Source organism: Drosophila navojoa, chromosome 3 (assembly GCF_054131105.1).
Source record: "Drosophila navojoa isolate 15081-1374.11 chromosome 3, UAZ_NAV_1.0, whole genome shotgun sequence".
NCBI classification, from domain to species: Eukaryota; Metazoa; Arthropoda; class Insecta; order Diptera; family Drosophilidae; genus Drosophila; species Drosophila navojoa.
Genome location: NC_142891.1, coordinates 4,945,586 through 4,970,519, shown reverse-complemented (window position 1 = coordinate 4,970,519; position 24,934 = coordinate 4,945,586). Strand labels below are relative to the sequence as shown.

Sequence of the window (24,934 nt, the reverse complement as noted above, 5' to 3'; positions counted from 1 at the left end):
CATACGTGGAGGGAGCTCTTTGAACATAACAATCAGCTGGAGTTTCGTGTGCTCAGCAGTGGCTTAAAGCGGCTTAAGACATTTTTCACAACATTTAATTGATACATTTGATATCAGGCATGAACTCGCAGAGTCCTTAAGGAGCAGTAAATCATGTGGGGGGCTTGGAAACTATATAAAGTGTTTTCTTTTGGCTTAGAGAGTGAGGTCAAGGTATTTAATTTATATTCTAGGCATAAAATGATCTAAGAAATAATTTTAACATTTAATAAAATTATATTAAAATATCCCTGCAACTTAAATATTTAAAAATAAAATAAACAAATTTCTCTTAGAATTAGTATAAGAATTAACAACATTTAATTTAATTTAAATATTAAGAAATTTGAAATAATAGTAAATTAAAATTAAGCATATGTTTAATTATTATTTTTTTTTTTTTTTTTTTTATTAGTTGTATTATTTATTTATTATTAAAAATGTTTATTTTGTATTAAAAAATAAATAATGATGATAAGAAATAAAAATTATATTTCCATTCAATTATTTATTACAATTCTATTAAAATATAATCATTACCAATTGTTATTAAAAAATCAGTACAGGAAATAAATAATTTTAATAAATTTAATTTCAATATTTAATTTGATTTAATTTTAAGTTGTTCTTTTAAAATAATAAAATAATGATTAAATTTAGCAATTAACTATTATACTTTTAAAAATAAATATTTAACAAATTTATTTTACTTGTAAAGGAAATTTTATTTGATATGCGAAAAGAAAAAAATAATTAAAGAAATATATATAAAACTCTTGAAATTCAGTAACTCATATAAATTATTTACATATATTTGTCTAGTCTCTTAAGAGACCTCACTCTGCTCAGGCCTTTGGCTATGGCATACAGCAGTTACTTGTGCAGCTTGACATTATTTAATTGAATTTATTTTATTTGATTTATTTAATTTACTATTTATTTTATTTTTTGTAATTTGAATTCTGTTATATTTTTGTTTGCTTGAACAATTTCTGTTGATATTTACAGCTAGAGTTTTTGTGTTCTGCTTGGGTTTTCATCATCCCATCTCGAACAGCATTGGAATTTGATAAATGGGCTGGCTTTACAATATCTTAAGTCGAGACCTTATCTATGACTAGTTGACTATGATATTTGGGTGCTGGCTTAGCCTATTAGTTATAATTTATATTAAAGTTGCGTTTTAGAAGATTTCGAATATGTTTAAGTCGAAGTGAGGTGCATTTTATACAATTGAAATATGATAAAATTTGATATGCTCTAAATGCAGTTGAATCCTAGGAAAGGTAGGGATAACACAATATATATATATATATATATTTATAATTGAGTTGAGTTAAAATCATAGTCAAATCGATTAGAATTTTAATTTAAAAAAATATATTTTACAGAGTTTTTGCTGATTTTCCCCTTCTCCAATTCAACATCAACTGATGGACTAATCTTTACACTAAATGAAAATTATATTTTCATTATAATTATTTTTGTAGATTTTTTCATTTAATTTAACATTTCATTGACGTTCTTTTTGCTTCTTTATGTTTTTTTTTCTGACTTAAATTTAACACTTAATATTTACAAAATGTTTAAGTTTTACTTAAATGCTTAGGTTGAGTAGTTTTTACGTCTCGTGTAAATAGTTTTTAGTTACAAGAGAAGTGTTTGAGTATTTCATGTGTTTTCATATTAATTTTCTAATTTTGAAAGATTTTCGATTAGTTTTTTTTTTTATGTTTTTATTCCATACACATCGATTGAATGAAAGTTTTCTTTTTTCTCTTTTATAATTAGCGCAATTTGCGCATTTTTTTTCTATGAAATTTGGCATAGGATATGTTTTATTTTTGCTTATTTTTCGTTCTTTTTTCCACAAGAATTTTGTTGGCTTGCACATGATGTCAAGCTGCTGCCCTTAAGCAAGATGCAAGTGGCCAGCTTTGCGAGTGTCTACTGTGCCTAGTTAACTTCCAACGCACTCGGGTGGCCAGCTCCAAGATCCAACGACGCCGAAGAGCAGCAGCACCGCGGGCAGCAGCGAGATGAGATGCGAGGGCTGTCTCGAGGCGGCAGCACCTGCAAAAATATAAATACCGTTAGACCTCTAGATGCACTGAATATCTCAGTCTGCCTCTTCTCGGCAGTTTTACCAATTGTGCTCGACTTGGCTGCCACGGTCTCGCGCGACTCGAGGGCCGGTGCTCGCTGCTGGCGATCGCTCTCGACGCTCTCCTCGTTGCTCTGCCAGTAGAGCGAGCTGATCTTGGCCACGCACTGCAGCGGGAAACAGATCGAATTAGACAAACTCTTTCAGATTGGGCAATTGACCTACCTTAAGCTTCATGTCGCCATTCTTGAAGTGAAATGCCCGCACTCGAAACTCCAGGCCCAGGCGCGCCATCTCCAGGCCATCCCGGTTCATCACAATCTTGTCGTACTGCTTCAGATGCTGCTTCTGCGCCGGCTCCCCGTTGATCAGCCAGCTCAGGTGGCAGACGGGCTTCGACGGTGCCGAGGTGCAATTGACGCGCACAATGTCGCCGATTTGGTAGCGCGGCTGCCCGCCCGTTATCTTTGGCCCATGATTCGGGGTTACTGCAAGAGACAGAGAGAGGGGGTGAGAGAGTGAGCGAACAAGTTTGCTTAACTTTTTCGCACAAGAGGTCAGGCAATGGCATAATATATATATTGTAATTGAATTAAGGACAACTGCTGGCAGTGGAGGCGAGTGGGAGTCACACACGCTTGCATAATTAAGTCAGGGCCTGAGTGGCTCCTCACATCGAAGAGCCATCAACTAGGACATCAAAAAGCCTTTAACTGTAATTACATACATTTGTAAGTATGCCGCTTGCTTTGCCATTGTCATTGTACAGTGGGGCAAAATCAGGCAAGGCAGGCGAAAAAAAATAAAAATAGGTTAAACTGTGAAATGAAACAGAAGAGGTATGGAATCCAATCTGAATGAGTTGAGAGAGTAATCGCGGACTATTTTGTAAAAATTGCATAAAGAAGGGAATATAGATTAATATATTTGAAGAGCCAATAATATTTTCCCTTTTCATTAACGTATATGAAGCAAAGAAAAGTGGATCGATACGAAAAACGGGAACATTGATAGAGAGAAGAGAATATAGAAATGAAGAGAGAAGAGAAGGTCTAAGGTTTGTCTATGAAGGAATAGCGCAAAGAGCAGAGGAAAATCGAAAGCAAATAAAAAATTTGTTTCATTCACGATTATTCATAAAGAAAATATAAAAAAAACTGTAACGATCGGTAGATCATAGAGCATAATGCTTTACCACATTGAACAGAAGATGGGAGGAGTATAAACACAAAAGTTTTTCCATTCACGAATATCACACAAAATGGAATGCAAATGCTGCCTAGAATGGGAATTATGACCTAGGTCGAAATATAAAGAGCTTAGCTATAGTAATATAATTAGCACGCTAAAAGCAAAGCAAAGTTTTTCTCCAATTCGATTGGGGGGCGCAATGCTGACCTACTTGGTCTGTGGAACTTTTTCAAGTTAACCCTCTCTATAGGAAATGCTCTATAATTAGTTTGTTTTTATATTCTCTTCTGTTACAATATTTGCCCCATTGTGGTGGCGTGGCACGTGTGCGCTTAGCTCAGGTTATTTTCGTAGCAATGTTTGCTCGTGATTGAGAGTGAAACAGAGACAAAGATATTACTACAAAAGAGAAAGAGAGAGAGAGAGAGAGAGAGAGAGAGAGAGAGAGAGAGAGAGAGAGAGAGTGAGTGAGTGTGGAGGTAGAGTAAGTGAGAGTATGTGCTCTAAGCGCAGTTATTTAATTTTAATGAGCCAGGGAAATTGAAATATTTTGTTGCCCTGCACTAGCCGCTGCCGGGGCAGCTGGGCAGGAGTCCTTCAACAGAGTTGGCCAGCTGGACAGTTGGGCCGGTTGGCCGGTTGGCGAGTTCCTTTTGCGCATTTTGCTTTATTGCTTTACATGCAGCTTCGCCTATTTGGCTCACTTTGGTGCCCGTTGCGTGGCCATAATGAAAGCCATGTGGATGCTGGGCATGGGCAAATGGGGAATAAGGATTGGGGCATACTTAAGATTTATGTTGAGATTTGTGCCAGTAAAATACAAAACACGGCGCACAGACCTACACAGAGAGCATGAGTGCGTGTGTGTATGTGTGTGTGTTAGCGGAAGACAGAGAAGAGTCCATTTTATATACGCATACGAAATGCTTATTCAAAGTTTATTTTAGCGTGTATGTGGAGGCGTGTTTTTGCTGCTGCTGTTAAGCCAGCTGGCTACGGCTATGGCTGTGGCTATGGCTGTGGCTCTGACTATGGCCCTGGCAAGGACTAACGCCCACAACCACTCGGCCACACTCGCGCGCTCATTGCTTAGCGCTCTTGGGCATATACGGGCGCAAGACCAAAAAAATAAAGCAAGCAAGCAAATGTGTTGAAGAAGAACTGACTGACTGTGAAATACCCTACAAATACATGGTTGCATATACATGTATCCTGATTCAATATATATTGATATAAGATGACTAAAACAGCATCCGAAAAAATTGTAGACTTGAGAATTTAAGAGAACGGGATATACCTAGAGAGAGTTCCCTAACTGAATATGGCCTGAGTTTAAATAGAAATTTGTTTGTAAAAGCAGATGGCATCTGATTCATATGCTCGGAGCTTCAATTTTAATACTTGAAGGGATCTACTTAAACAATTTGATAAGCCTTTACATTAGAACCTACTATATATAGTAATTAAACTGAGAATGCATGCCCGGAATACCTTGAATCGGATACATGTATATGCATACATGTGTGAATATTTTACCATATGCTTGGAAGATGAAAAACGCAAATTAGTAAACATTATAATTTAATAATTTTAATATATTTTTAATATATTTGAAATATTTTCGATTATAATCGATTACACGTCATTGAAAGCGATACCGATAGTTTCTAATACGTTATAATGTAACTAAGCCACTATATTCCACGCGCCAATAATATTCCACTCAGAGGCAATCGACTATCGAGTAGAGTAAATCAGACTAAATTTAATCATCTTATGTAGATAAATGTATATCGATATCTGAAATAAGCTTGATTTTAGATGAGCTACAAAAACTCTAAATTCAACCAATTATTGCACTACAAAATAGAGCTAGATTAGTGCTAGATTAAGTATACATTATATCAGTTAGATTATGATTAAGAATATATATAATCAGTCCACATGCCGCTCGTAACGTACATATTTAGTTAGGAAGCGTGATACCCTGCTTAGCCTTTTGGCATTGGTGGTTCCGGGTATAAAAAGGCACAAAAATGGAAAGAAAAGAATCAAGTCAAGTGTGGCGCCCCCTGGCGTCCAGTTAACGCCCCCACTGTGAGGCAGGGCAGACGCAGTCAAGTGTTTGTATGCATTATAAATATACCATGCCAAAACCAAAGAGACCCACACAAACACACACACACACACACATACATAGAGGGAGACAGACAGAGTGAGGGAGAGAGGGCGAATGTGAGGTGGGGGTAGAGAGATTGTGCAATAAAAAGTGGCGTAGAATTTCTTGTTTCATTTTAGTCAGCCTCTCACAAATTTCATAACATTTGCAGCTGCTCGTATGTGTGTGTGTGTGTGGGTGTATGTATGTATGTGTGTGTAAGCTCTTCCATAAAATAAAATTAATTTTTAATGGTTTTCAAAAAAAAATTAATTTTCTTTAGAAACTGGAGTTGGGGGCCGGCAAGTGAGTGGGGGCGTGGGCGTGGAGTTTTTGTTGTGGCTTCGCCGGCTCGCATGACAAGAACTTTAACAGGAGCAGGAAAAGGAACAGCAGCAGGAACAGGGACAGAAACCGAACCTGAACCTGAACCCGTATCCAGACATAGGTTTTAGGTTCTGCAGAGGATATGTGCTTAGCCTCCTGCTCGCCTCTGGCCGTAGCCGTACATACATTTGTAGCTGGGCTTCGTTGCTTATTTGTAATTTATAAAGTGAAGTTTATTCTACTTTTTCTCTTTCTTTTTTTAGTCAGAATTTCAATTTAGTGCAGCTCTCTCTCTCTCTGTGTGTGTGTGTGGGTGTGTGGGTGGGTGGGTAAGTCGGCCTGCTGGGCCATACCGTATGTGGATAATATGAAGCTTTATAAAATATGACCAGACACACATATGAAAATGGCACTCGGCATAAATGCGTGCATATTTAAATGGACGGCAATTGCATTTGGCTTGTAAATTGCATTTCTGTTTGACTTGCATTTCCATGAGATTCGTATTTATCAAAAAATGGGTGAATGCGAAAATTGCTTGAAAATTGAATTGAAAGAAAATTGGTTTCAATGTGAGCCAAGCACACACACACACACACAATACAATGTTTTACAGTTATATGGGCATTTTAATTCAGCTCTAATCGCATATAAATTTCCTGCAATCCATTGCGCATTGATTACCAAGAAAACAGTTTGCCAAACTTTGAGCAACAATTCAAGTCTATTATTCCTGCTGGCCCACACTCGTACAGTAAAAAGCCATTAATAACTATCTAAATAACCATTTGCGGTGCATGTGTAAGAGGGCATTTTCTTGGAAAAAAAGAATATATAACACATTTAGCTTTAAATAAATTGCCTTCATAGACATCAACTAGTGAATCCTTTTTTCTTTTTTCATACCCCGAACTCATTGAAAATGGGAAATCAGGGTATAATTTGTTTTATTTTAAATTATTATTTTTTAATCCATGAATTATTTTCCCAAAGCTATTTCCAATTACCTTAATTTTTTAATTCCGTTTGCTATTATTTATTTTATTTATTATATATTATATATATTCATATGAAATGTTAAAGCATTTAAATATTTGATAAACGCGCCTAATAAAATCTGGCACCGACATTAAATAGTAATAGATAAAAAAAAATATAATATATCTATAATGGAAAAAAAATAAAATAAATAAAAATTAAATAAATTTTTCAACTTAAATTTCAGCTTATATAAATAAATAAAAATGGAAACAAATGTTAAATTATTTACATATATGTTTCATATTCATATTTCAAATAGCTCTCTTCTGTTTCGTTTTAAATTCCCAACTTTCTCTTTATTTTTGTTAAAATTTTATGATATTTTTGAGCAGATCATATGCATTGCAAACAGTATTTATATTTATTTAATATTACAAAATTAAATACATGCAAGCTGACTAGAGCCTTTCGCCAGACAAGCAACGTTCCCAATTTATATTTAATTTCTAGTTTTTCTCTTCATAAATATATTTATATATTTATTTATTTCACACTCTTTGTCTGGCTGCTCAGATCAAAGACCTTTTTCTCACACACGCACACAGAGACACACACACACACACACAGGCACTCATTCACCTCTGGGCAGTTGGTCTGATAATTGTTTTCATATTATATGGCTATTTTTTAAGCCAACGCCATATTGTCGCACTTTAGTTTTATTTGTCGCATAAATCTAAAGGCGCCCCGCAGCACACACCACACACACACACACATACACACCAAGACACATGGGTGTGTGCGTGGCTAGTGTGTTTGCAATTTATGCTGGTAAAAACTCAGCACGCAATCGCACCAACCAAGCAACTACAACAACAACAACAATATTATTTTCGACCTGCGGCGTCGGCTGGCACACAGAAGGAGGTGGCAAACTAGCAGTCGATGGCAGGAGGCAGGGCGCGGCCACAGCCCAGAGCCAGAGCCGGAGCCGGAGCCGGAGCTAGAGCATGTGGCCAGGGCAAGCTGGCTGCAATAAGTCGAGCGCTGGCCAGGGGGGAGCCAAGCAGCGAGCATGGAACATGGCTCAAGTAAATTTCGAGCATTTTCCTATGACTAAGCAGTTTGGTTTTTTTTTTCTTCTTCTGCTCTCCTCTGGTTTTCTTTTGATCGCATTTCGGCTGCTCGTTTGCTTCCCCTTGTGCAGCCAAAAAGAAGGAAAGCAGCCAAAAAGATGGAAAATCCTGGCGAAAAGGTGAAAAAGCGTCGAAGGCAAGCAGCGAGCATAGCTGCCTACAGGCAGACAAATGCCAGCGACAATAACAGCAACAGCAACAGCAACAGCAACAACAACGAGAACAACTGGGAGCATTTTAAGTGGCAGCACTGAAGCAGAGAAAAGGGCTGGGTGGGGCTGGAGGCGGTGCTCAAGCTGCGCATCTAGTCGGCACAGCTGGGGGCGCCTTTTAATATGCTGCGGTATGTTCTTTCCTTATATTATTTATTTTGTTTCTCTTCCCATTTACCTTTTACTTTCTTCCTTTTCTTTTTTTTTTTTGGCCAGGTAAGCGCACTTTGCAGCTGCTGTGAAGCAGGCGATAAGCTGGGCCAACGCTAGGATATTGCGAATTGGGCCACTTGATCTATATGCAAAGCCTGGGAGTGTGCGAGTATCTTTCTGTGTTTGTGTGTGTCTGTGTGTGTGTGCGTTTTGTAAATTATGCACATGTTGAGCCTTGAATCGCAAATTTCTGGCTGGCTATTAAGTGCTTCCTCAAAAATGTTTCATAAACATTTGCAAGCTATGAATGTGGAGCCGGCTAAGCAAGCCGGCTGCAATGCAATTGAAATAAAATATTGTTTTAATGTGGCAATAAATTAGGCTTACAGGCTGAAGCCAGTAAACTCGACTCTTCAAACTATCTGCACTCTGAAATGGTTTGCTTTTAGGCAAAGGCAAAACAAAATATAAACAAAAAAAAGTTGGCAAAACTTTTGCAGAGAGTCTGCTGGAATTTCTCCTCTCCTAGGTAGCCGAATAGTTATGAATAACAAAAATGTATGTAAAGGATTTAGGAATAAAAACATTTAACAAAAAGAAGCTCAACAAATGCGGCCCAGAATTTGTTATTGCCAGACTTTGTATTGAAGATTTGCCCATGATACCGTTTTGTGGGTTAATTGAAAATCTGTTTAATTTATGACTAAAGTCTTATAGAAACTTAATTATTTTTGAACTATATATGAAGCATAATAGTTTCAAAAAGTAAAACAGAGAAGCTGCAATAGTTTGCTTAAAAATATAAGACAAGTTGAAATATTCGTAAACGTAGGTAGTTAGGCATTATTTAGACGTCGATAAATAAAGTTTTTTTTTTTTTTTTTTTTTTTTTTTTTTTTTTTTTTTTTGCATAAAAAGCTATTCACGTGTCTAGCTATTTTAATTGTAAACTTTATCTGAACATTTAATATTAAAACTAAATTTATAAATATTAAGAATATATATATAAATAAACACAAAATATGTAATGGTATAAAATATAAACATGAATATATTAACATAATAAGATCACAGCAGAGCCTGTTTTGGTTATTGCTCATTCACTCTCATTGGTGCTTACAAACAAGTGGCAGTTAAATTTCGCTGTGATTGGTTACAATTGTTGTGATTGTATTAGTGAAAGGCTAAAAGCTTTCTGAAGTTGCAAACTAAAAATATTATCCGAATGGGCTTGCGCATTAGTCTAGCGTGAATGCGTAAATTAACACTCAGGGAGCAAGAAAGAGACAACTATACCTGTTGGCTAAACATAGTCGCGGCTTTTAATGAGTTAGAGCGAGATGGCAACATACTCGCTTTGGTTTCATTGGGCGAAAGCGCAACTAGTAATGAGTAGGCAGATGGAAGGCTGCAGCACACAGGGAGATCATTATTGATCACGAAAGTAATTGTAGCTGCCTGCATTGTTAATTTTTATGAATAGACAAACTTCATATGACATTCTCTTAGCTCTGATCGAGATTGACTATAAATGCATTTCAATATCCATCTATCGGCTAACTGCTCCATAAAATTGTCTAGCAGCGTGTCTGTTGAATCTTTACCAGTTACTTTTGAAATTTACAGTTCATTAGCGAGGCCATCGCTAGGGGAGTTAACGCGATGCAGAAAGAGGGGGGCTTGCAGCTATAAATGTCTTGCAGCTTGCTGCGTGGCCACTCAAAGCTCATAAAAATCACATTTAATTTTTTTTGTTCTCTCCTTTTTTGGTCGTTTGCTCCACATACTGTCTGAAAAGAGGCAGGGGTATGGGGGGCTGGGTACTGCAATGGTCACACAGGCTCTTATGCGGGCAATTGCTTTTTATATTGTAAAATCGATAAGCGATCACATTATAAGTATATGGGCTGGCGAGAAGAAACTCAGCAGGCGGCAGTGCCAAAGTGAGTTATATGTATGTTTGTACTTTAAAGTGCACTTAACCATAAATTCACACACACACACACACGCACACACAGATACACAGAGTGGTGGTTCGGCGGCATAAGGAGACAGTACATATGCAGTGCCTTGCGCCTGGCGTGCTCATTAATTATAAAACAACGCGTTTTACTTTTATTTCTGGGACAGCAGCGACAAGGACACGGGCAATGGAATAACAGCGACTGTAACTGTAGCTGTAACAGTAACTGGTTACAGTAATGTTTTCTTAACTCAAACATGCCCTCAACGACGCACAGCGCCGCAGCGTATCGTGCATTAAAAATCGTTGCCATATGTAAAGGCAAAGATAACAAGCGAAAGGATGAGGTACGGCTCTGGGGAAATGCTGCCGACTGCTGAGTGTGCAGCAACATCAGCAGGAACAACAACAACAACAGCAACACCAGCAACTGTCGCGATTCGAAATGCCGTTGCAGCCTTTAAGTCGTTTCCGAAGCGCGTTCGTCCAATGCGGCGTATGAGTAATGGATGCTGCAGCAGCGGCAGCAAAGCCAACAGAGAGCGCACTTTGACCGCAGCAGCTGCAAGCGAAGAAGAAGCAGAGAGCGCCAGCATAATGTAAATTTCAATTGGTAAGAAGCGGCGTGTAAGCAAAAGCGAATCCCTGCTGGACTTTTGGTTTACCACGGAGGCAAATAAATGTCAGAGAGTGAGAGAGAGAGAGAGAGAATGTGAGAGGGAGCTGTCAAAGGACATTGTGATATATTCCAATTCCAATTAGATAGGGGCACAGCATGCTCCAGTGCATATCCCAAGCAAATCGAAGCAGAGACAATTGTTTAAGGATTTGCTGCAATGCATAGTTAAAATATGATTTAGCTGTTGGCTGCGGTGTCGCACAGTGTACTGAAAACGAATGTAGTGGCTAGAAGAAGAGACTAAACTAACGCGATCTGTTTAGTTTTGTTAATATCAGTTACTATGCTAAAGATTAGGAATACTCTATAACACTATGTACATATTTTTGTTTCTTTTTTATCAATCTGTCAATAATATCGAAGAAAATTTAATAAGTCCCTTTAGCAATTAGTTAATTCTATGGAAATTTAAATACATTTAAAAAAAATAATAAATACATATAATAAACAATAAATACATTTAATAAATAATAATATAAAAATTAATTTTAAATATATAATAAAATACATAAAAATATATTATAATATAATAATTTGATAAATAATAATAAAAAATATATTATGTATATATTAAAATATAATAATAATATAATATAATAATTTAATAAATAATAATAAAAAATAAATTATGTATATATAAAAATGTAATTAAATATATAAAAATTTAATATAACAATATACAATAAAATAAACAATTATAAAAAAATAATTTATAAATAATACAAAAATAATTAAAAAAAAAATATATATATATATTTCTATTTTTAACAACGCTAGATTTACATTTATATTTTATATTCATTTTTGTTGCTAAATTTGTGTACGGAATTTACAGATTTGCGCCACGGTGCATTTATCGAGCACAGTGTTACCTGTTTTTGGAAGAAATGATTTGAAATAATTTGTAATTAAATTATGTGAGGCAATTTTTGAAGACGACTTTAGCATCAATAGAAATAATAAAAGTAATCTATTTTTTACGTGCAATTTCATGCTCTTGCCCCACTGTGCTGTTGTCAAGTGGGTCCCCGGAAAACACGAAGTAAACGCACTAAAGCATATTTTATGGCTCACTTGCAGCAGCAGCAGGAGCAGCAGGAGTAGCAACAGCAGCCGCACATAAGTAAGATGATGTGAGAGATGGGGAGAGGCACTCAAACGACGAGAAGAATGATGATGCTGCTGGAGGTGGTGGATGTTGCTGCTGCTGCTGCTGTTGATGATGAGTCGCCAGCTTTGCCCCTTTTGGTTCGATTTGCCATTGGCCGCCCACCCACGGCTCTTCGGGGACACTGGGGACTGCAGACTGGAGAGACTTTTTTTTTTTTGCTCTTTGTTTTTGTCTTCCTTCTCGTTTTCCTCATCGACTCGAATGTCGCCCAATTGGCAGCCCAGGACATTGTTTAATATGCAAAACCATTTCCGTCGACATTCCGATGCGTCGCAGTTGATGGTCTTAGGGGTTTGTTAGGGAGCATGAGGGATTGCCAAAGGCTGCCAAATCAGCATGAAATGTGCTTAAAGTGGGCAGCAGGGCTACAGATAATGATGATCACCATGCTGCCGCTGATGATGATGAGGATGATGATGTAGCCTCCCCAAGGCATTTGTGGTAGCTGCACATATTGATAACTGTTTGATTTTTTATGAGTTTATAAATTTGTGATTAGCTACAGGCTATCAGCTGGCGGCTGCTGCTGTGGTTTTTGATTGAGTTGAGCGTGGGCGGTTGCTGCTGCTGTTGCCGCCGTTGCGGTTGCCTGGCGTAAATTCCAATAAAATTCTAAGCCACGCAGCAGCAGCAGCAGCGACGCAGCAGCAGCGACGCTCAGCAACGCCCAAGCACTTTGCATATGCATGTAAATGTAATGCCAAGTTTTTCCGAGTGCTCTTTGGCGAGCATCAAGACAAAAGGCAATGGCTGCCGGTCCCACCAAGCGCCACCAGCCGACAGATGGCGCTTTTGTCTTAACCCATTTCTGTTTTCGTTTCTTTTTGCTTCTATTTTTTTTTTTCTTTTACTCAACTAAATCGCACGACATGAAAACATAATTTTACTTCAAATTGCAATGACAGTTGCAGCAGCCACGCCCACACACTTGCAATTGCAAAAGCACCAGGGCACACACACACACGCACACACTCACACACGTGCACATAGTTGTCCTGCTGTGGAGTCGCATTCACATATATGAAGCACACCCTCCCTCCCCAACCATCGCTGTTGAATTTTGTTATGGCAACTGCGACTGCGAGGAGGACGACTGCGAAAAATTCCATTTCAATTGTTTGCTTAGCTTATGCAGTTGTGTTAAGCAAAATAACAAGAAATGCAAGAAAAGCAACGGAGAATAAGTGAATGGCACGCAATGAACACAAAAAAGTGCGAAAGCAATGCCTTTAAAGGCAAGTCGCTGGCTGAGACTGAGGCTGCGACTGAGGCTGAGGCTGAGGCCAAGGCAAGAATTCATGCAGCTCGGCAGAAATTTCATTATGCTCGCTGGCGACAAGTTGCAAGGTCTCAGCAGTGGCAAAAACAATTAAGATATTGCTTTGACCAGATTCCCACACACACTCTCTCTCTCTCTCTCTCTCTCTCACACACTCTCTCACCTGTTCACGAATATTTGACTCTTGCTCGCATGCCAGAGCATCTCGTCTATATGCCATATGGAAAACCCTTGGAATCTGTTGCCAACTCGGCACTTACAACTGTCTCTGCTGCTTCTTTCCATTTCTTTATGGCAGCTTTTTGTTCAGATTTCCTGATTTTCCAATTGAAAATGTGAATGCAGGGCATGCTGTTTCTGCTGGAATGTGTGTAACCGGCGTTGTCAACTGTTCGTAGCTTATACGAGGCAGTTCGGAATGAGTCAAAAATAAAACTAGAGTAAGCTGAGCTCAAACTTAAGGACTTTAGGAATCTTATAACTCTTGATTGGTATATAGTAGAAAATGGTACTTATAACGGTAGAAAATAGGCAACGAAGTGAAGGAGGCATGACTGTTGACCAATTTATGAAGGATATATATTTTATATCTGAATGTTGACTCACTTCTATTCGTCTATCTTTCTGTCTGCCTATGAGACTTTGATATACTAAATACTTGGCATTTCCGATTTAGTGCTGGCATCATTTGCAACACATAAACTTGATTTGTTTTGCTATCTCAGCTCACAGCTGAGTAATATTAAAGAGCATCTTAAGCATCAACCTTAATCGACCTAAAACTTTCTTTGATACAAATGGGTTGAAAAAAATTTGACACCCCTTTGAAATAAGCCAAAGTTAAAGCAATCTAAGGCTAAAAGCTTTGAGAGATCGAGCATATTGGCGCATTAAACATTCTGAATATTATCTGCCATTTATGGCACAAATTAAAATATTTTTTTAGTCGTTCAATTTTGTTTACAACATTTTGCGTTATATGGTTTCTTTATTTATTTATTTGACAATTATTTTTGTTTTTTATTTTAATTTTTTTTTAAATAATTATTTTTATTTTTTATTTTATAATATCATTTTTTTTAATAAATATTTTTATCTTTTATTTGTAATATATATTTTTTTAAATAATTGTATTTATTTATTAATTTATTATTTTTAATTAGTTAACTTAAATTTCATTTAATTATTTTAAAGAGGACTTTTGTAAATTTGTGGTTTGAAGTATAATTTCCATCCACTAGTGGGTAAGCTTAAAATTGATTAATAATAATAATAATAATAATAATAATAATAATAATAATAATAATAATAATAATAATAATAATAATAATAATAATAATAATAATAATAATAATAATAATAATAATAATAATAATAATAATAATAATAATAATAATAATAATAATAATAATAATAATAATAATAATAATAATAATAATAATAATAAGAATAATAATAAGAATAATAATAATAATAATAATAATAATAATAAGAATAATAATAATAATAATAATAATAATAATAATAATAATAATAATACTAATAATAATAACAATAACTTTACTTAGACAGTATAGTTTATTGACTCTCACTCTCAAATTTTATTTATAAATATGTATATATATTCTTTTTATACCCTGAACCCATTGAAAATGGAAAATCAGCTCGATTGTTGCACATCTTTTGCAGTAGCTTGGACAGCAGCAGCAGCAGCAGCAGCAGCGGGAGCTGCAGCAGCAGGAGTAGTGAAGCTCACTTGCAGCTCTTATTCAACAACATTGTCGACTGCTGTGAACCATTAGCATTTTAATTAAATTTTTGTTGTTTCACCCACACACAGATAGAGAGAGACAGAGAGAGAGAGGGAGTAAGAGAGAGGGAGACAGCGTGGCAGGGAGTGCGGATATTTTTAAACAGTTTTCAATAGAGATGGCAACTTACCCACAACGGTCATTGTCTCCGACTCGGAGACGGTGTTGAAGGCGGGCGCCTCGCCGGAGACCTCGCAGCGATAGACGCCAGAACTTTGGAGTGTTACGCGTCGCAGCATTACCTGCGTATCCGAGGAGTTGCGCAACTGCAAAGAGAAAGATGGAGAGAGAGAACGAGGGAGAGAGTGAGAAATGTTTGTTAAATATATTTTGGCAAATGGAAATTCAAATAAATTACAAAGCCATGACTCGACAAGGCTGCCCAAAGTGAAGGCAATTAGATTTACAGATTTTCACATTCTCGGCTGTCGCTGAGTGAAAAATTAAGATTGATGATAATTTCTGTAGCTCAAAATAGAAAAAGACGAAGAAGAAGAGAAGCAGCAGAGTGGCCAGCGTGGTAATAGAAGTATATTCATTATTAGTCTAAGGTCTAAGAGCCTGTCGGCTACTGGCTGTGGGCGTTGCCTCAAATGTAATTTTGGCCAAGACGCAGAGCAATGGAAAAAGCACAAGTCATAAGCGAGAGCCAAAACAAGCAATGAAATATCTAGAAACAATCGCAACATTCTCCACTTGATGATTACATACGCAACCAGTGCTGAACGCATGAGAATGTAAGTGGAAAATGGAAGTGAAGGTGGAGATGTGAGATGCGAGATGTGAGCTGAAGTAGTGGATGTTGTAAAAGTCACTCAACATCTTTGCCAGAAACAATTGCAGTCAAGTTCTTTAAGTTGCAGTTTTATTATCACACACACACACACACACACCAACACACAGGCACACACACATAGTCGAAAGTGCTTGGCAAAGTTTTCATTTCTTTCCATTTTACCCGAAAAACTTGTCGAGCAAATTTTTATGAAAATTCTTGACTCTTTTCCTTGGCCAGTTCTGTTCTTCTCTGTTCTGTTCAGTTCTGTTCTGGTTGCTGCAAACAATCACAAAAGTCACGTTCAACATTATTTTTGGTTTGTTGCTTGCCTGAGCTCCGCTCCCCCATTGCCCCGTTACAATGATGGCGCACTGGCTTTTGTTTGTTTCTTTTCTAGTGCTTAAGCCGATTCCGACCCAAAGGCGAGCGCCAGATAGAGCCAAACTCTTCCATGCCAATTCCTATGAGCGCTCAAGTTGTCAGCGCCCGCTGCACAAACATAAGTCGAGCAGGAGGCGGCCTGGCCACAATTCAAATTGTCGACGGCCAACGAGCGGGAGGGTGGGTGGTTGAGTGAGAGGGTGAGTGTGGGCTATGAAGCGCCTTTGCATTTATTGCATTCCCCTTGATACGTGCGCATTGCCATTTGGTTTATGATGGCTGCAACAAAATGCAATGCGAACAATTTATTGTGATGCTCGCTGCCCGTTCGCGCAGTTTAGGACTCTTTTGTGCAGGTGGCAGAGCTATTTATGTGCGCTAATGCGACGTACCTTGAGAGAGCAGAGCAGGAGTAACTGCAACAAATCTAGATCAACTTACAATGTAGTTGAGAGCAACTTTAAGGCCATGCGCGCTCATCAAATCGGAGCGAGTCGCGTTAATTGGATTGCCAACTGCACACACACACACACACGCACACGAATGTCTTCTCATTCGAAGTATCAGCAATTATCTTAAGCAAGCCACAAATCGAAGTCGCTTAACAACCAGCCGAGCCTTTGTGCCAATCACGCAGACGAACATAAATATCTGTGACCTACACACACGCACACACACACACACACACACATACACTTGGACACAACTCTTTCATATCTAAATGTAGACATTCACGCCTACGCATTACGCACAGGCCAAGCGGCAGGCCGAGCAGCCGGCCTCGGCACGCACAGGCCATAAAAAATAAGTCGCGCTGGCATTGCTCATACGCCGCGTTAGCCATACGTCAATTGCTCACGGCTTTGCTTTGCCTTTTTTTTTTGCTAACTAAGGAAAATAGAATGGAAGGGTATATTGATTTTGTGGAGCTGTGTGTAACAGGCGAAAGGAGATGTGGCAGAGGTCATGAATATATAAATAACCTTGAGAAGGAGGTATTGAGGTAGGTGTTCCCTTAAAATTCGTTACATTTAAATAATAGAAAAAATGTATTTGATGAATATGACGAAGTAGAACCCACTAGCATAGTCCAAGCACAGCTCGATCAGAGCCCAAACAGAACCCAAACAGAGCCTCAGGGCAGCCCAAGTAGAGTCTAAGCGCTGCCCAAGCAGAGCCTCAGCAGATCCTCAGCAGAGCTTCAGCAGAGCCTAGGAAGAGCCCAAGCAAATCGTAAGCAGAACCCAAGCAGAGCGCTGACTGAGGCCAAGCGCAGCTTAAGCAGAGCCCAGAGCAATCACAGAGAACAATCGCAGTCCAAACCGAAGTGGAGCCCAAGCAGAGCTCAGCCAGAGTCCAAGCAGAGATCAATTGTAATCGAAATGCAGCCCAAGCAGAGCTGCAGCAGAGCTGAGGCAGAGCCCAAACAGAGCTGAAGCAGAGCTCAAGTAAAGCTCAAGCTGAGATGAAGCAGAGCTATAGCAAAGACTAAGCACAATTAGCAAAGCAGCAATTGGAATATCAGCTCACCGCAACATTCAGGGTATTCCCCAGTCGAGCTGCTTTTGACTGAATCACGCTTGCTTGTTTCAGCTCGCCGATGCGGGGCATGGGCCGGTAAGTGGGGCGGGGCTGTGTTGTGCTGTCAACAAAATGCCACACAAAGTAGACGCACTTAAGTGCTTTAGCAAATTATTATTATTATTATTAGAGACGGGCGTTTGAGCACTGAGCATCGAGCATCGAGCATTGAGGATTGGCAGCTTTAAGTGATTTTGGCCTCGGCAACCTTTTCAATCGCAATTGAAATTGAGTGACGTGTACAATGTACGTTAAAGAGCTCAGACCGCAACGTGACCTAAGCTAACCCAGCACACACACACACACACACGCACACAGCAGAGGGAGTAAGCGAGAGTGATGGGGGAGAGAGCGAGGGGAGAGCGATAGGGCAAGGGAGAGCAGCAAACATTTTTATGGCTAACAAAAAATTACATCAACATTAAATTAAAGTTAAATGGCAAAACTACGTGGCAAAGGCAACTACATTGCAACAAGATGTTGCTGTTGTTGTTGCTTTTGTTGTTGCTGTTGCTCGGGCAATTACATGCTCTTTGCAAATAATCATTATGAGTCGGCCGTAACAGTAAATTTCGAGGCAACATCTTTGCCCCTTCTAGCCGAAATAAAGTTTCAAATTAAATTTTTTGCCCGAACTGCACCTGCTGAGGGGGGGCAGAGGGCTGCTTAGGGGGTGTACTCACATCGATGTTGACGCCAGGCAGCGGAAATGCCTGTCCAGGTGGCTTGTCCCGCGGCACATAGCGGTAGATCTCGTGCCCATCCTTGTACCATTTGACCGAGTAGAGCGATTCGCCGTCCAGGGAATAGCGACAGCCGAGCAGCGCGCTCTTCAGCCGCATTATGTGATTGGGTATCTTCACCTCGGTCATTGTCAGCGAGCTGGTTATATCTGCAATTAGTGAATAAAGCGAGCGCCATTTAGTTTTAGCTGTGAATTCGCAATTCTTTCGGGTATTCCTCCCTTATCTCTCTCTCTCTCTCTCTCTCTCTGTCTCTCTTGTTAGTCGTAAAACCATCTTTGCCTGCTCTATCTAAGGTAACTTGGCTGCCTTTTATGATCTCTGCTCTCTCACTCTCTCTCTCTTTCTTTCTCTTCTAACGTTAACTTTTACTGCTAGCCCAGTTAGCTGCTGGCTGCATGCATCGTGCATGGCCCACATTTGTTGCTGTTGCTGTTGTTGTTGTTGCTCAAATGCTATAATCGTGAGGATTTATTAAAAAGCTTACGAGCTGGAGCATAGAAGCACACGAGCTTGGCCAAGTTATATGTTATAGCCGGGAATAACGCTTAACTATGCATGCAATTTTCAAGTACCAAACATAAATTCTAACGAACGATATTCTGCCAAGGTTTCATCAATATTTGATGGCGCAATAGCTGAAGCAATGCAAGTAAAATCTCTGATTGGAAATATTTCTTGAAGTATGATATGGGTTTACATGCGATCTTAATGAATTTAAGTCTTGATGTAGTTGACATTAAATTGAATGGACTTGTTGAAATTGATATTGGAGTTGGGGAAAAAAAATAAAAAACAAAAACAAAATTTCAAAATATAAAAGAAAAAGTAATGAATAGACAACATATATGAATAAAATTTAGAAAGCAAAGCAAAATAAATAAATATAAAGAAATATAACAAAAAATACAAAATCTAAGAAATATCGATTTTAAAAATTATACAAATATAAATAAAAATATGTTAAATTTATAATAATATTAATAATAAATAAATTAAATAGGATATAAAAAAATAAATAAAATATTTTAATATATATAACAAATAAATAAAATTAAAGACGATAAATTAAATACACAAAAATTAAATAAATATATGTATTTATCGAAATAAAATGTTAATGAAAAAAACAAAATGAAAAAATAATTAAATATATATAAGAAATAAATAAAATGAAAGAAGAGAAATTAAATACACAAAAATTAAAAAATTATGTATCAAACGAAATAATATGTTAATGAAAAAAAAAATAAATAAAAATACATGCATATATATATTAAACAAATATATTCAGCATTAATAAAAGACAAATTGTAAATGTGTCAATACAATTTTATTTTAGGATTTAGCTTTTATAGAGATGTAAAAGTTAATATGAGAAAAACATACTTCTAAACAAAATTAAAAAAAAAAATTTTTTTTTAAGAAATTTACAAAACAAATTGTTGCTTAAATATCTCCAAAAAAAAGTTGGGTATATTCAATCGATTTTCGAAGGTATTCCAATTCGGCAAAATGCTATTTCCAGTCATGGGAGTGAGCCAGAAAAAGAGTAGCAGAAAAAGAATCGCTGCCAGTCATATTTTGCATGTAAAATAGAAAGTGCAGTCGGGCAGCATAACAAAAATAAATATACAACAACAACAGCAACAAAAACGAGAGTCCTGCCGGCTGTCACATGAATTATGCCCGCACGACTGCATATGGAGGAACTGTCGCTGCAGAGCCGGCAGCAACTGGCTCTGCCTATGCAGCGCGCTGCTCCAATATTACAAATCGTCTGACCAAATGCAAAAACAGAGAAAACAAAAAGAGAGAGAGAGAGAGAGAGAGAGAGAGAGAGGGAGAGAGAGAGAGAGAGAGAGAGAGAAATAAATAGAAAGCCATGGCCTAGAGACGAAAGCCCGTCACTGCAGTCCACAATTCACACAGAGCTAGAGCTAGATATAAACGCCCAGCTATTTTTTCGAATGCTATAATAAAGGCAACGCCAAAGCGTTTAAATCACACACAAAAAAACAAAAAAAAAATATAAAAAATTCTCATATTTGCTTTTACGACATTTTGGCGCGTTGAAGTTTCACGTTTTATGATTGCACGGCAATTGTGCAGCAGCAGCAGAGGCAGGAGCGGAGGCAGCAGCAGAGGCAGGAGTGGAGGCAGTTGACCAGCAACGAAACGCCAACAGTCAGTCAGCAGCAATTGGCAGTTGCTTTGTGGCAGTTGGCAGTTGGCTGTTGGTTGTTGGCCGTTGGTAGCTGGCAGCTGGCAGCTGGCAGCTGTTGGTAGTTGGCATTGCCATGACATGGACACACCTACTTATTTAATATACAGCTATACTTTTCATTTGCGGTGTGCGAGTGTGGGGCTAACTGTAAAGGCGCACACAAAAAAACAAACACACACACACATGGAGACATTTGCTGCATGTGTGACTGTGTGTGTGTGTGTGTGTGTGTGTGTGTAACGTATACGCCGCGTGCGCCACCCGTTGAATTTATCACATTCACATGCAAATTGCGCCAAACGACCTTATTATGCAAATTGCCAACTGCAAATGGAGAACGAAATTGATTTTCCTGCATTTCCAACTACAATAACAACAAAAACAACAACAGCGGCAACAAACAACAACAACATGCGCCCACATGTGTGCGCTCCTTCATATGTCGATGGCAATGACTATGGCTCTTTGCTACCTTCCTGCCATGCATGCCCTCACGTCTGCGGCCAAGGCATTCGCTTGTGCTCAACAGTTTTGCAACCGCAGCCACCTTGTGACTAGCTCCTGTGGGCGCGAAGGACGACGACGACGACGACGATGGCGATGGCGATGGCAACAGCGACGGCGACAAATGGCGAATATATTGAGCTGTCACACGCCCAGCCCAACAGTCGAAGGCAAACAGACACACTCACACACACACCCTCACACTTTCGCATAATATTGAACAATGCGAGCACACACACACACACACACACACACACACACACCATCACACAGAGCCGCAGCTGAATCTGAATCGGAATCGCGACTTTTATATAAAAAAGAAGCAAACTTGTGAGCCAGACAATTGCCACAGAAAAAAAGGTGAAAACCACAAAATGAGTTAGTTGTTTGCCAGTCAGCGTGTCGGTGTGTGTGTGTGTGTGCGTGTGTGTGTGTGTTTGCTTTTGGCTAACAATTTATGGCAGACATCATAAAAAATAACAACAGCTATCGCTATATATATGTATACATAGGAAAGGATAAACATAAAGGGAAAAACTCGTGCATTATAAATTCATTTCCGTTTTATATTATATGCGAGCTGCTTCGCCAGGCCACAACAACAACAACAACAGCAAAACGTCTTGGAATAGGCAATAAAATGTGCTAATAAGCAAAAGATTTGTGCCACTCGTAGCGGAAGCCTGTGCAGAGCATCTAAATTCTCCGACTTCATTTACATATTTTTCAGCTAACCAAAACAACTTTTGATTTCTTTATAAACATTGTCACGCAAATAGGTCAAAAGGTGAATCAGAAAATTGTCATCATATTTTAGTCAATTTTTGGTTGATTTTTCTTTAAAGATAAACAATGTAGTTGTTCTCTGCGTTATATGAAATTAATTAAATTTTATGCAACAATTTTTTTTTATCAGCGTTATGAGTTGCGAAAATATTGCACGTTTCATTTTCATCTGCATGATAAAATGAGAAAAATCAAGTTATCAAGTGAAAAACATACACATATATGTATGTATGTATAAAACATATATCTGTATATATAACATTTAATTTGTTTTAAATAACAAAATACATAAAAAATAAATTAATTAAAATAAATAGAAAAAATCTACATAAACCGAAAGAATAATAATGCGACGAAAAAACAAACGGGCATAAATAAGCACACAAATTTAGCCTGAACTAAAAAAAAAAAAGTAATCAACATTATTTATAAAGGCAAACCAATTTTAATGTCTCGCTGTAACGCAATTTATTAAATATTCTGAATTTCTTCTTGCCCTTTGCAATTGTTGGCTTCAGTTATCCAAGATCTTTTGTGATTGGCTACTTATATTGCAGTTGCACTAGTGAGAGAAGCTGAGATATGTAGAAATATTATCCACATGAGCTTGCGTAGTAGTTGTACTCTTCTCATTTCAAGCTAAAGGCGCCAATTATCCCTCCAAAAGCGAGAGCGAGACAGAGAGAGAGACACACGTTGCAGTAGCTGAACGTAAGCCCTGATGTTGCTGAGTTAGAGCGAGATGGCTACTTAGACAGCGTCAATTTGATTTATGGGAACGAATAGAAAGCAGGTAGAGATAAGCTAAAGCCCGCAAACTGTAATTTCTTTTGCGACAAAGTGGTAAACTTAAAAAATATTCACTTTGACTTTAATTTAATGTTTAGCCCTTTCGACTTTGAGTAAAATATGTAGAGTACAATTCCATAAACTCTGCTAGCAGCCAAGACTTACTAAACTCAGACTTAAAGCTATTCAATATTGCTTAATTCATGTCAATTCCTGTTATGCACGCCAGTGTTCCGATCAACTCAAGTTTCGACTGTCTACAGTTAGAGCACGCCCACTTCTAAACGCCCACCGTTCAAGTAAATGCGCCTTAATTGTAGTTACTGACATTTGACTTTATAAATTGGCCTCAGCCTGTGTGTATATATATATGTGTGTGTGTGTGTGTCCAACATTTCTACTTTGGCTCGGTTTCCTTTTGAACGCAATACCGTTAGCTGCGTAAATTGCGTGTGTCCCTTATCCTGCAGCAAAAATGCTTCAAGTCAACAGCAGCAGCAACAACAACCGACTGCACATTAAAAATTAAAAAGCCAACTTCGACATGGACTCCAACTTCAGCGCCAACAGCTGCGCCCGAGCTCCCCCTCCCCCTCGCCAACCAGGGGTTCCATCAAAGGCGTAGCCAGTGGCAAAGCCAAAGCCAAAGTTGAAACGGCCAACAACAAGAGCCAGCACGACAAGTTGAAGAGGAGACAGAGAAGAAAGCAGTAGCAGCAGCAGCAGCAGCAGAAGAAGAAGAGGAAGCAGCAAAGTAATTTCATGCATCGTTTAATTTTCATTCGAGCTTAATTTGTGCAACACCCTCCATCGGCTACAGTTGACAACCCAAGCAGCGATCACAGCAGAGAGGAGAGAGGAGTTGAGGAGTGAGAAGAGAACAGACTCCCATATCATATGACAGCACTTCCCATTGTTCTTCAGTCACTTCCTTTGATTGCTATTGTTGTTGTTGTTGTTTTGAATGTTGTAATACCCCATTTAGACCTAATACCCGACAGCCACTTTCAGTCGCAGCTCAGCAATTGTAACGGCAAACAGCAAATAAATGTCGAACAGACGTCGAGTCTAAACAAAAAGCCAAACACACACACACTCGCACACAGCTGAAATTGACGCCTAAAATTTTGAGACAAATAAAATTAAATGAAGCGCACCCCAGCAAAAAATAATGGAGAAGAAGAAGCAGCATACACAGCCCTGCTGTGTGTGTACCCCGCAACCCTTTCACAGCCCATTCACTTGCTCACATTAGGTTAGACTTTTGATAACATTTCTTGACTTTTGATTTTGTTTCATTTTGTTTTGTTTTTTTTTTTTTAATTCAAGTGGCAAAGTTTAGCTGCGAATTTATGAGATATTTAGCATGCCTTTATATATTGGCATAAGATTCCATTTTTATTTTCATTTATTTGAGTTGAGTTTCGTGAAATATTCATGATTCTTCAGACGATAGACAATAGGCATTCTATTTGTAATAAAATTATAATAATGTAAGCATCTACTTATTTGTATATATTTTATAATTTTTTAAAAATAAAAAATATATAAAAATATTTAATAGGTAATTTTTCTGTTATTTTATTATATAATTTTTACATTACTTTTATAAAAATAAATATAAAAATATTTCATAAGATATTTTTATATTATTTCATTATTTAATTTTTATATTATTTAAAAAAAAAAATAAGTATAAAATTATTTCATAATTATGATTTATTATTTTATTATTTAATTTTTACATTATTTTTTATAAAAATAAATATAAAAATATTTCATAAGATATTTATATATTTTTTTATTATTGAATTTTTATATTATATTTATATAATTATAATTTTTATTTTGTATTTTTATTTTTATCTGTCAATATTTAATTTTCGTTTTTTTTTTTTTTATTTTTTATTATCAACAATATATTTTCCATTAAATTGTAAT

The 24,934-nt window shown here is 37.6% G+C and overlaps 1 protein-coding gene across 3 annotated transcripts in view; it reads right to left on the bottom strand.

The window, feature by feature from the left end:
* Positions 1-978: 978 nt before the first annotated feature.
* The window catches only part of beat-IIIa (beaten path IIIa), a 50,499-nt gene continuing 26,543 nt past the window's right edge, over positions 979-24,934 (bottom strand). For all 3 annotated transcript variants that reach the window (XM_030387991.2, XM_089257709.1, XM_089257710.1), the window contains exons 3-7: positions 18,628-18,836; positions 15,335-15,470; positions 2,369-2,631; positions 2,187-2,310; positions 979-2,112 (exon numbers count right to left, since the gene is read on the bottom strand). In XM_030387991.2, the coding sequence (XP_030243851.1) occupies positions 2,000-2,112; positions 2,187-2,310; positions 2,369-2,631; positions 15,335-15,470; positions 18,628-18,836 (845 nt within the window). In that variant the 3' untranslated portion in view covers positions 979-1,999. The remainder of the gene's footprint in view (positions 2,113-2,186; positions 2,311-2,368; positions 2,632-15,334; positions 15,471-18,627; positions 18,837-24,934) is intronic.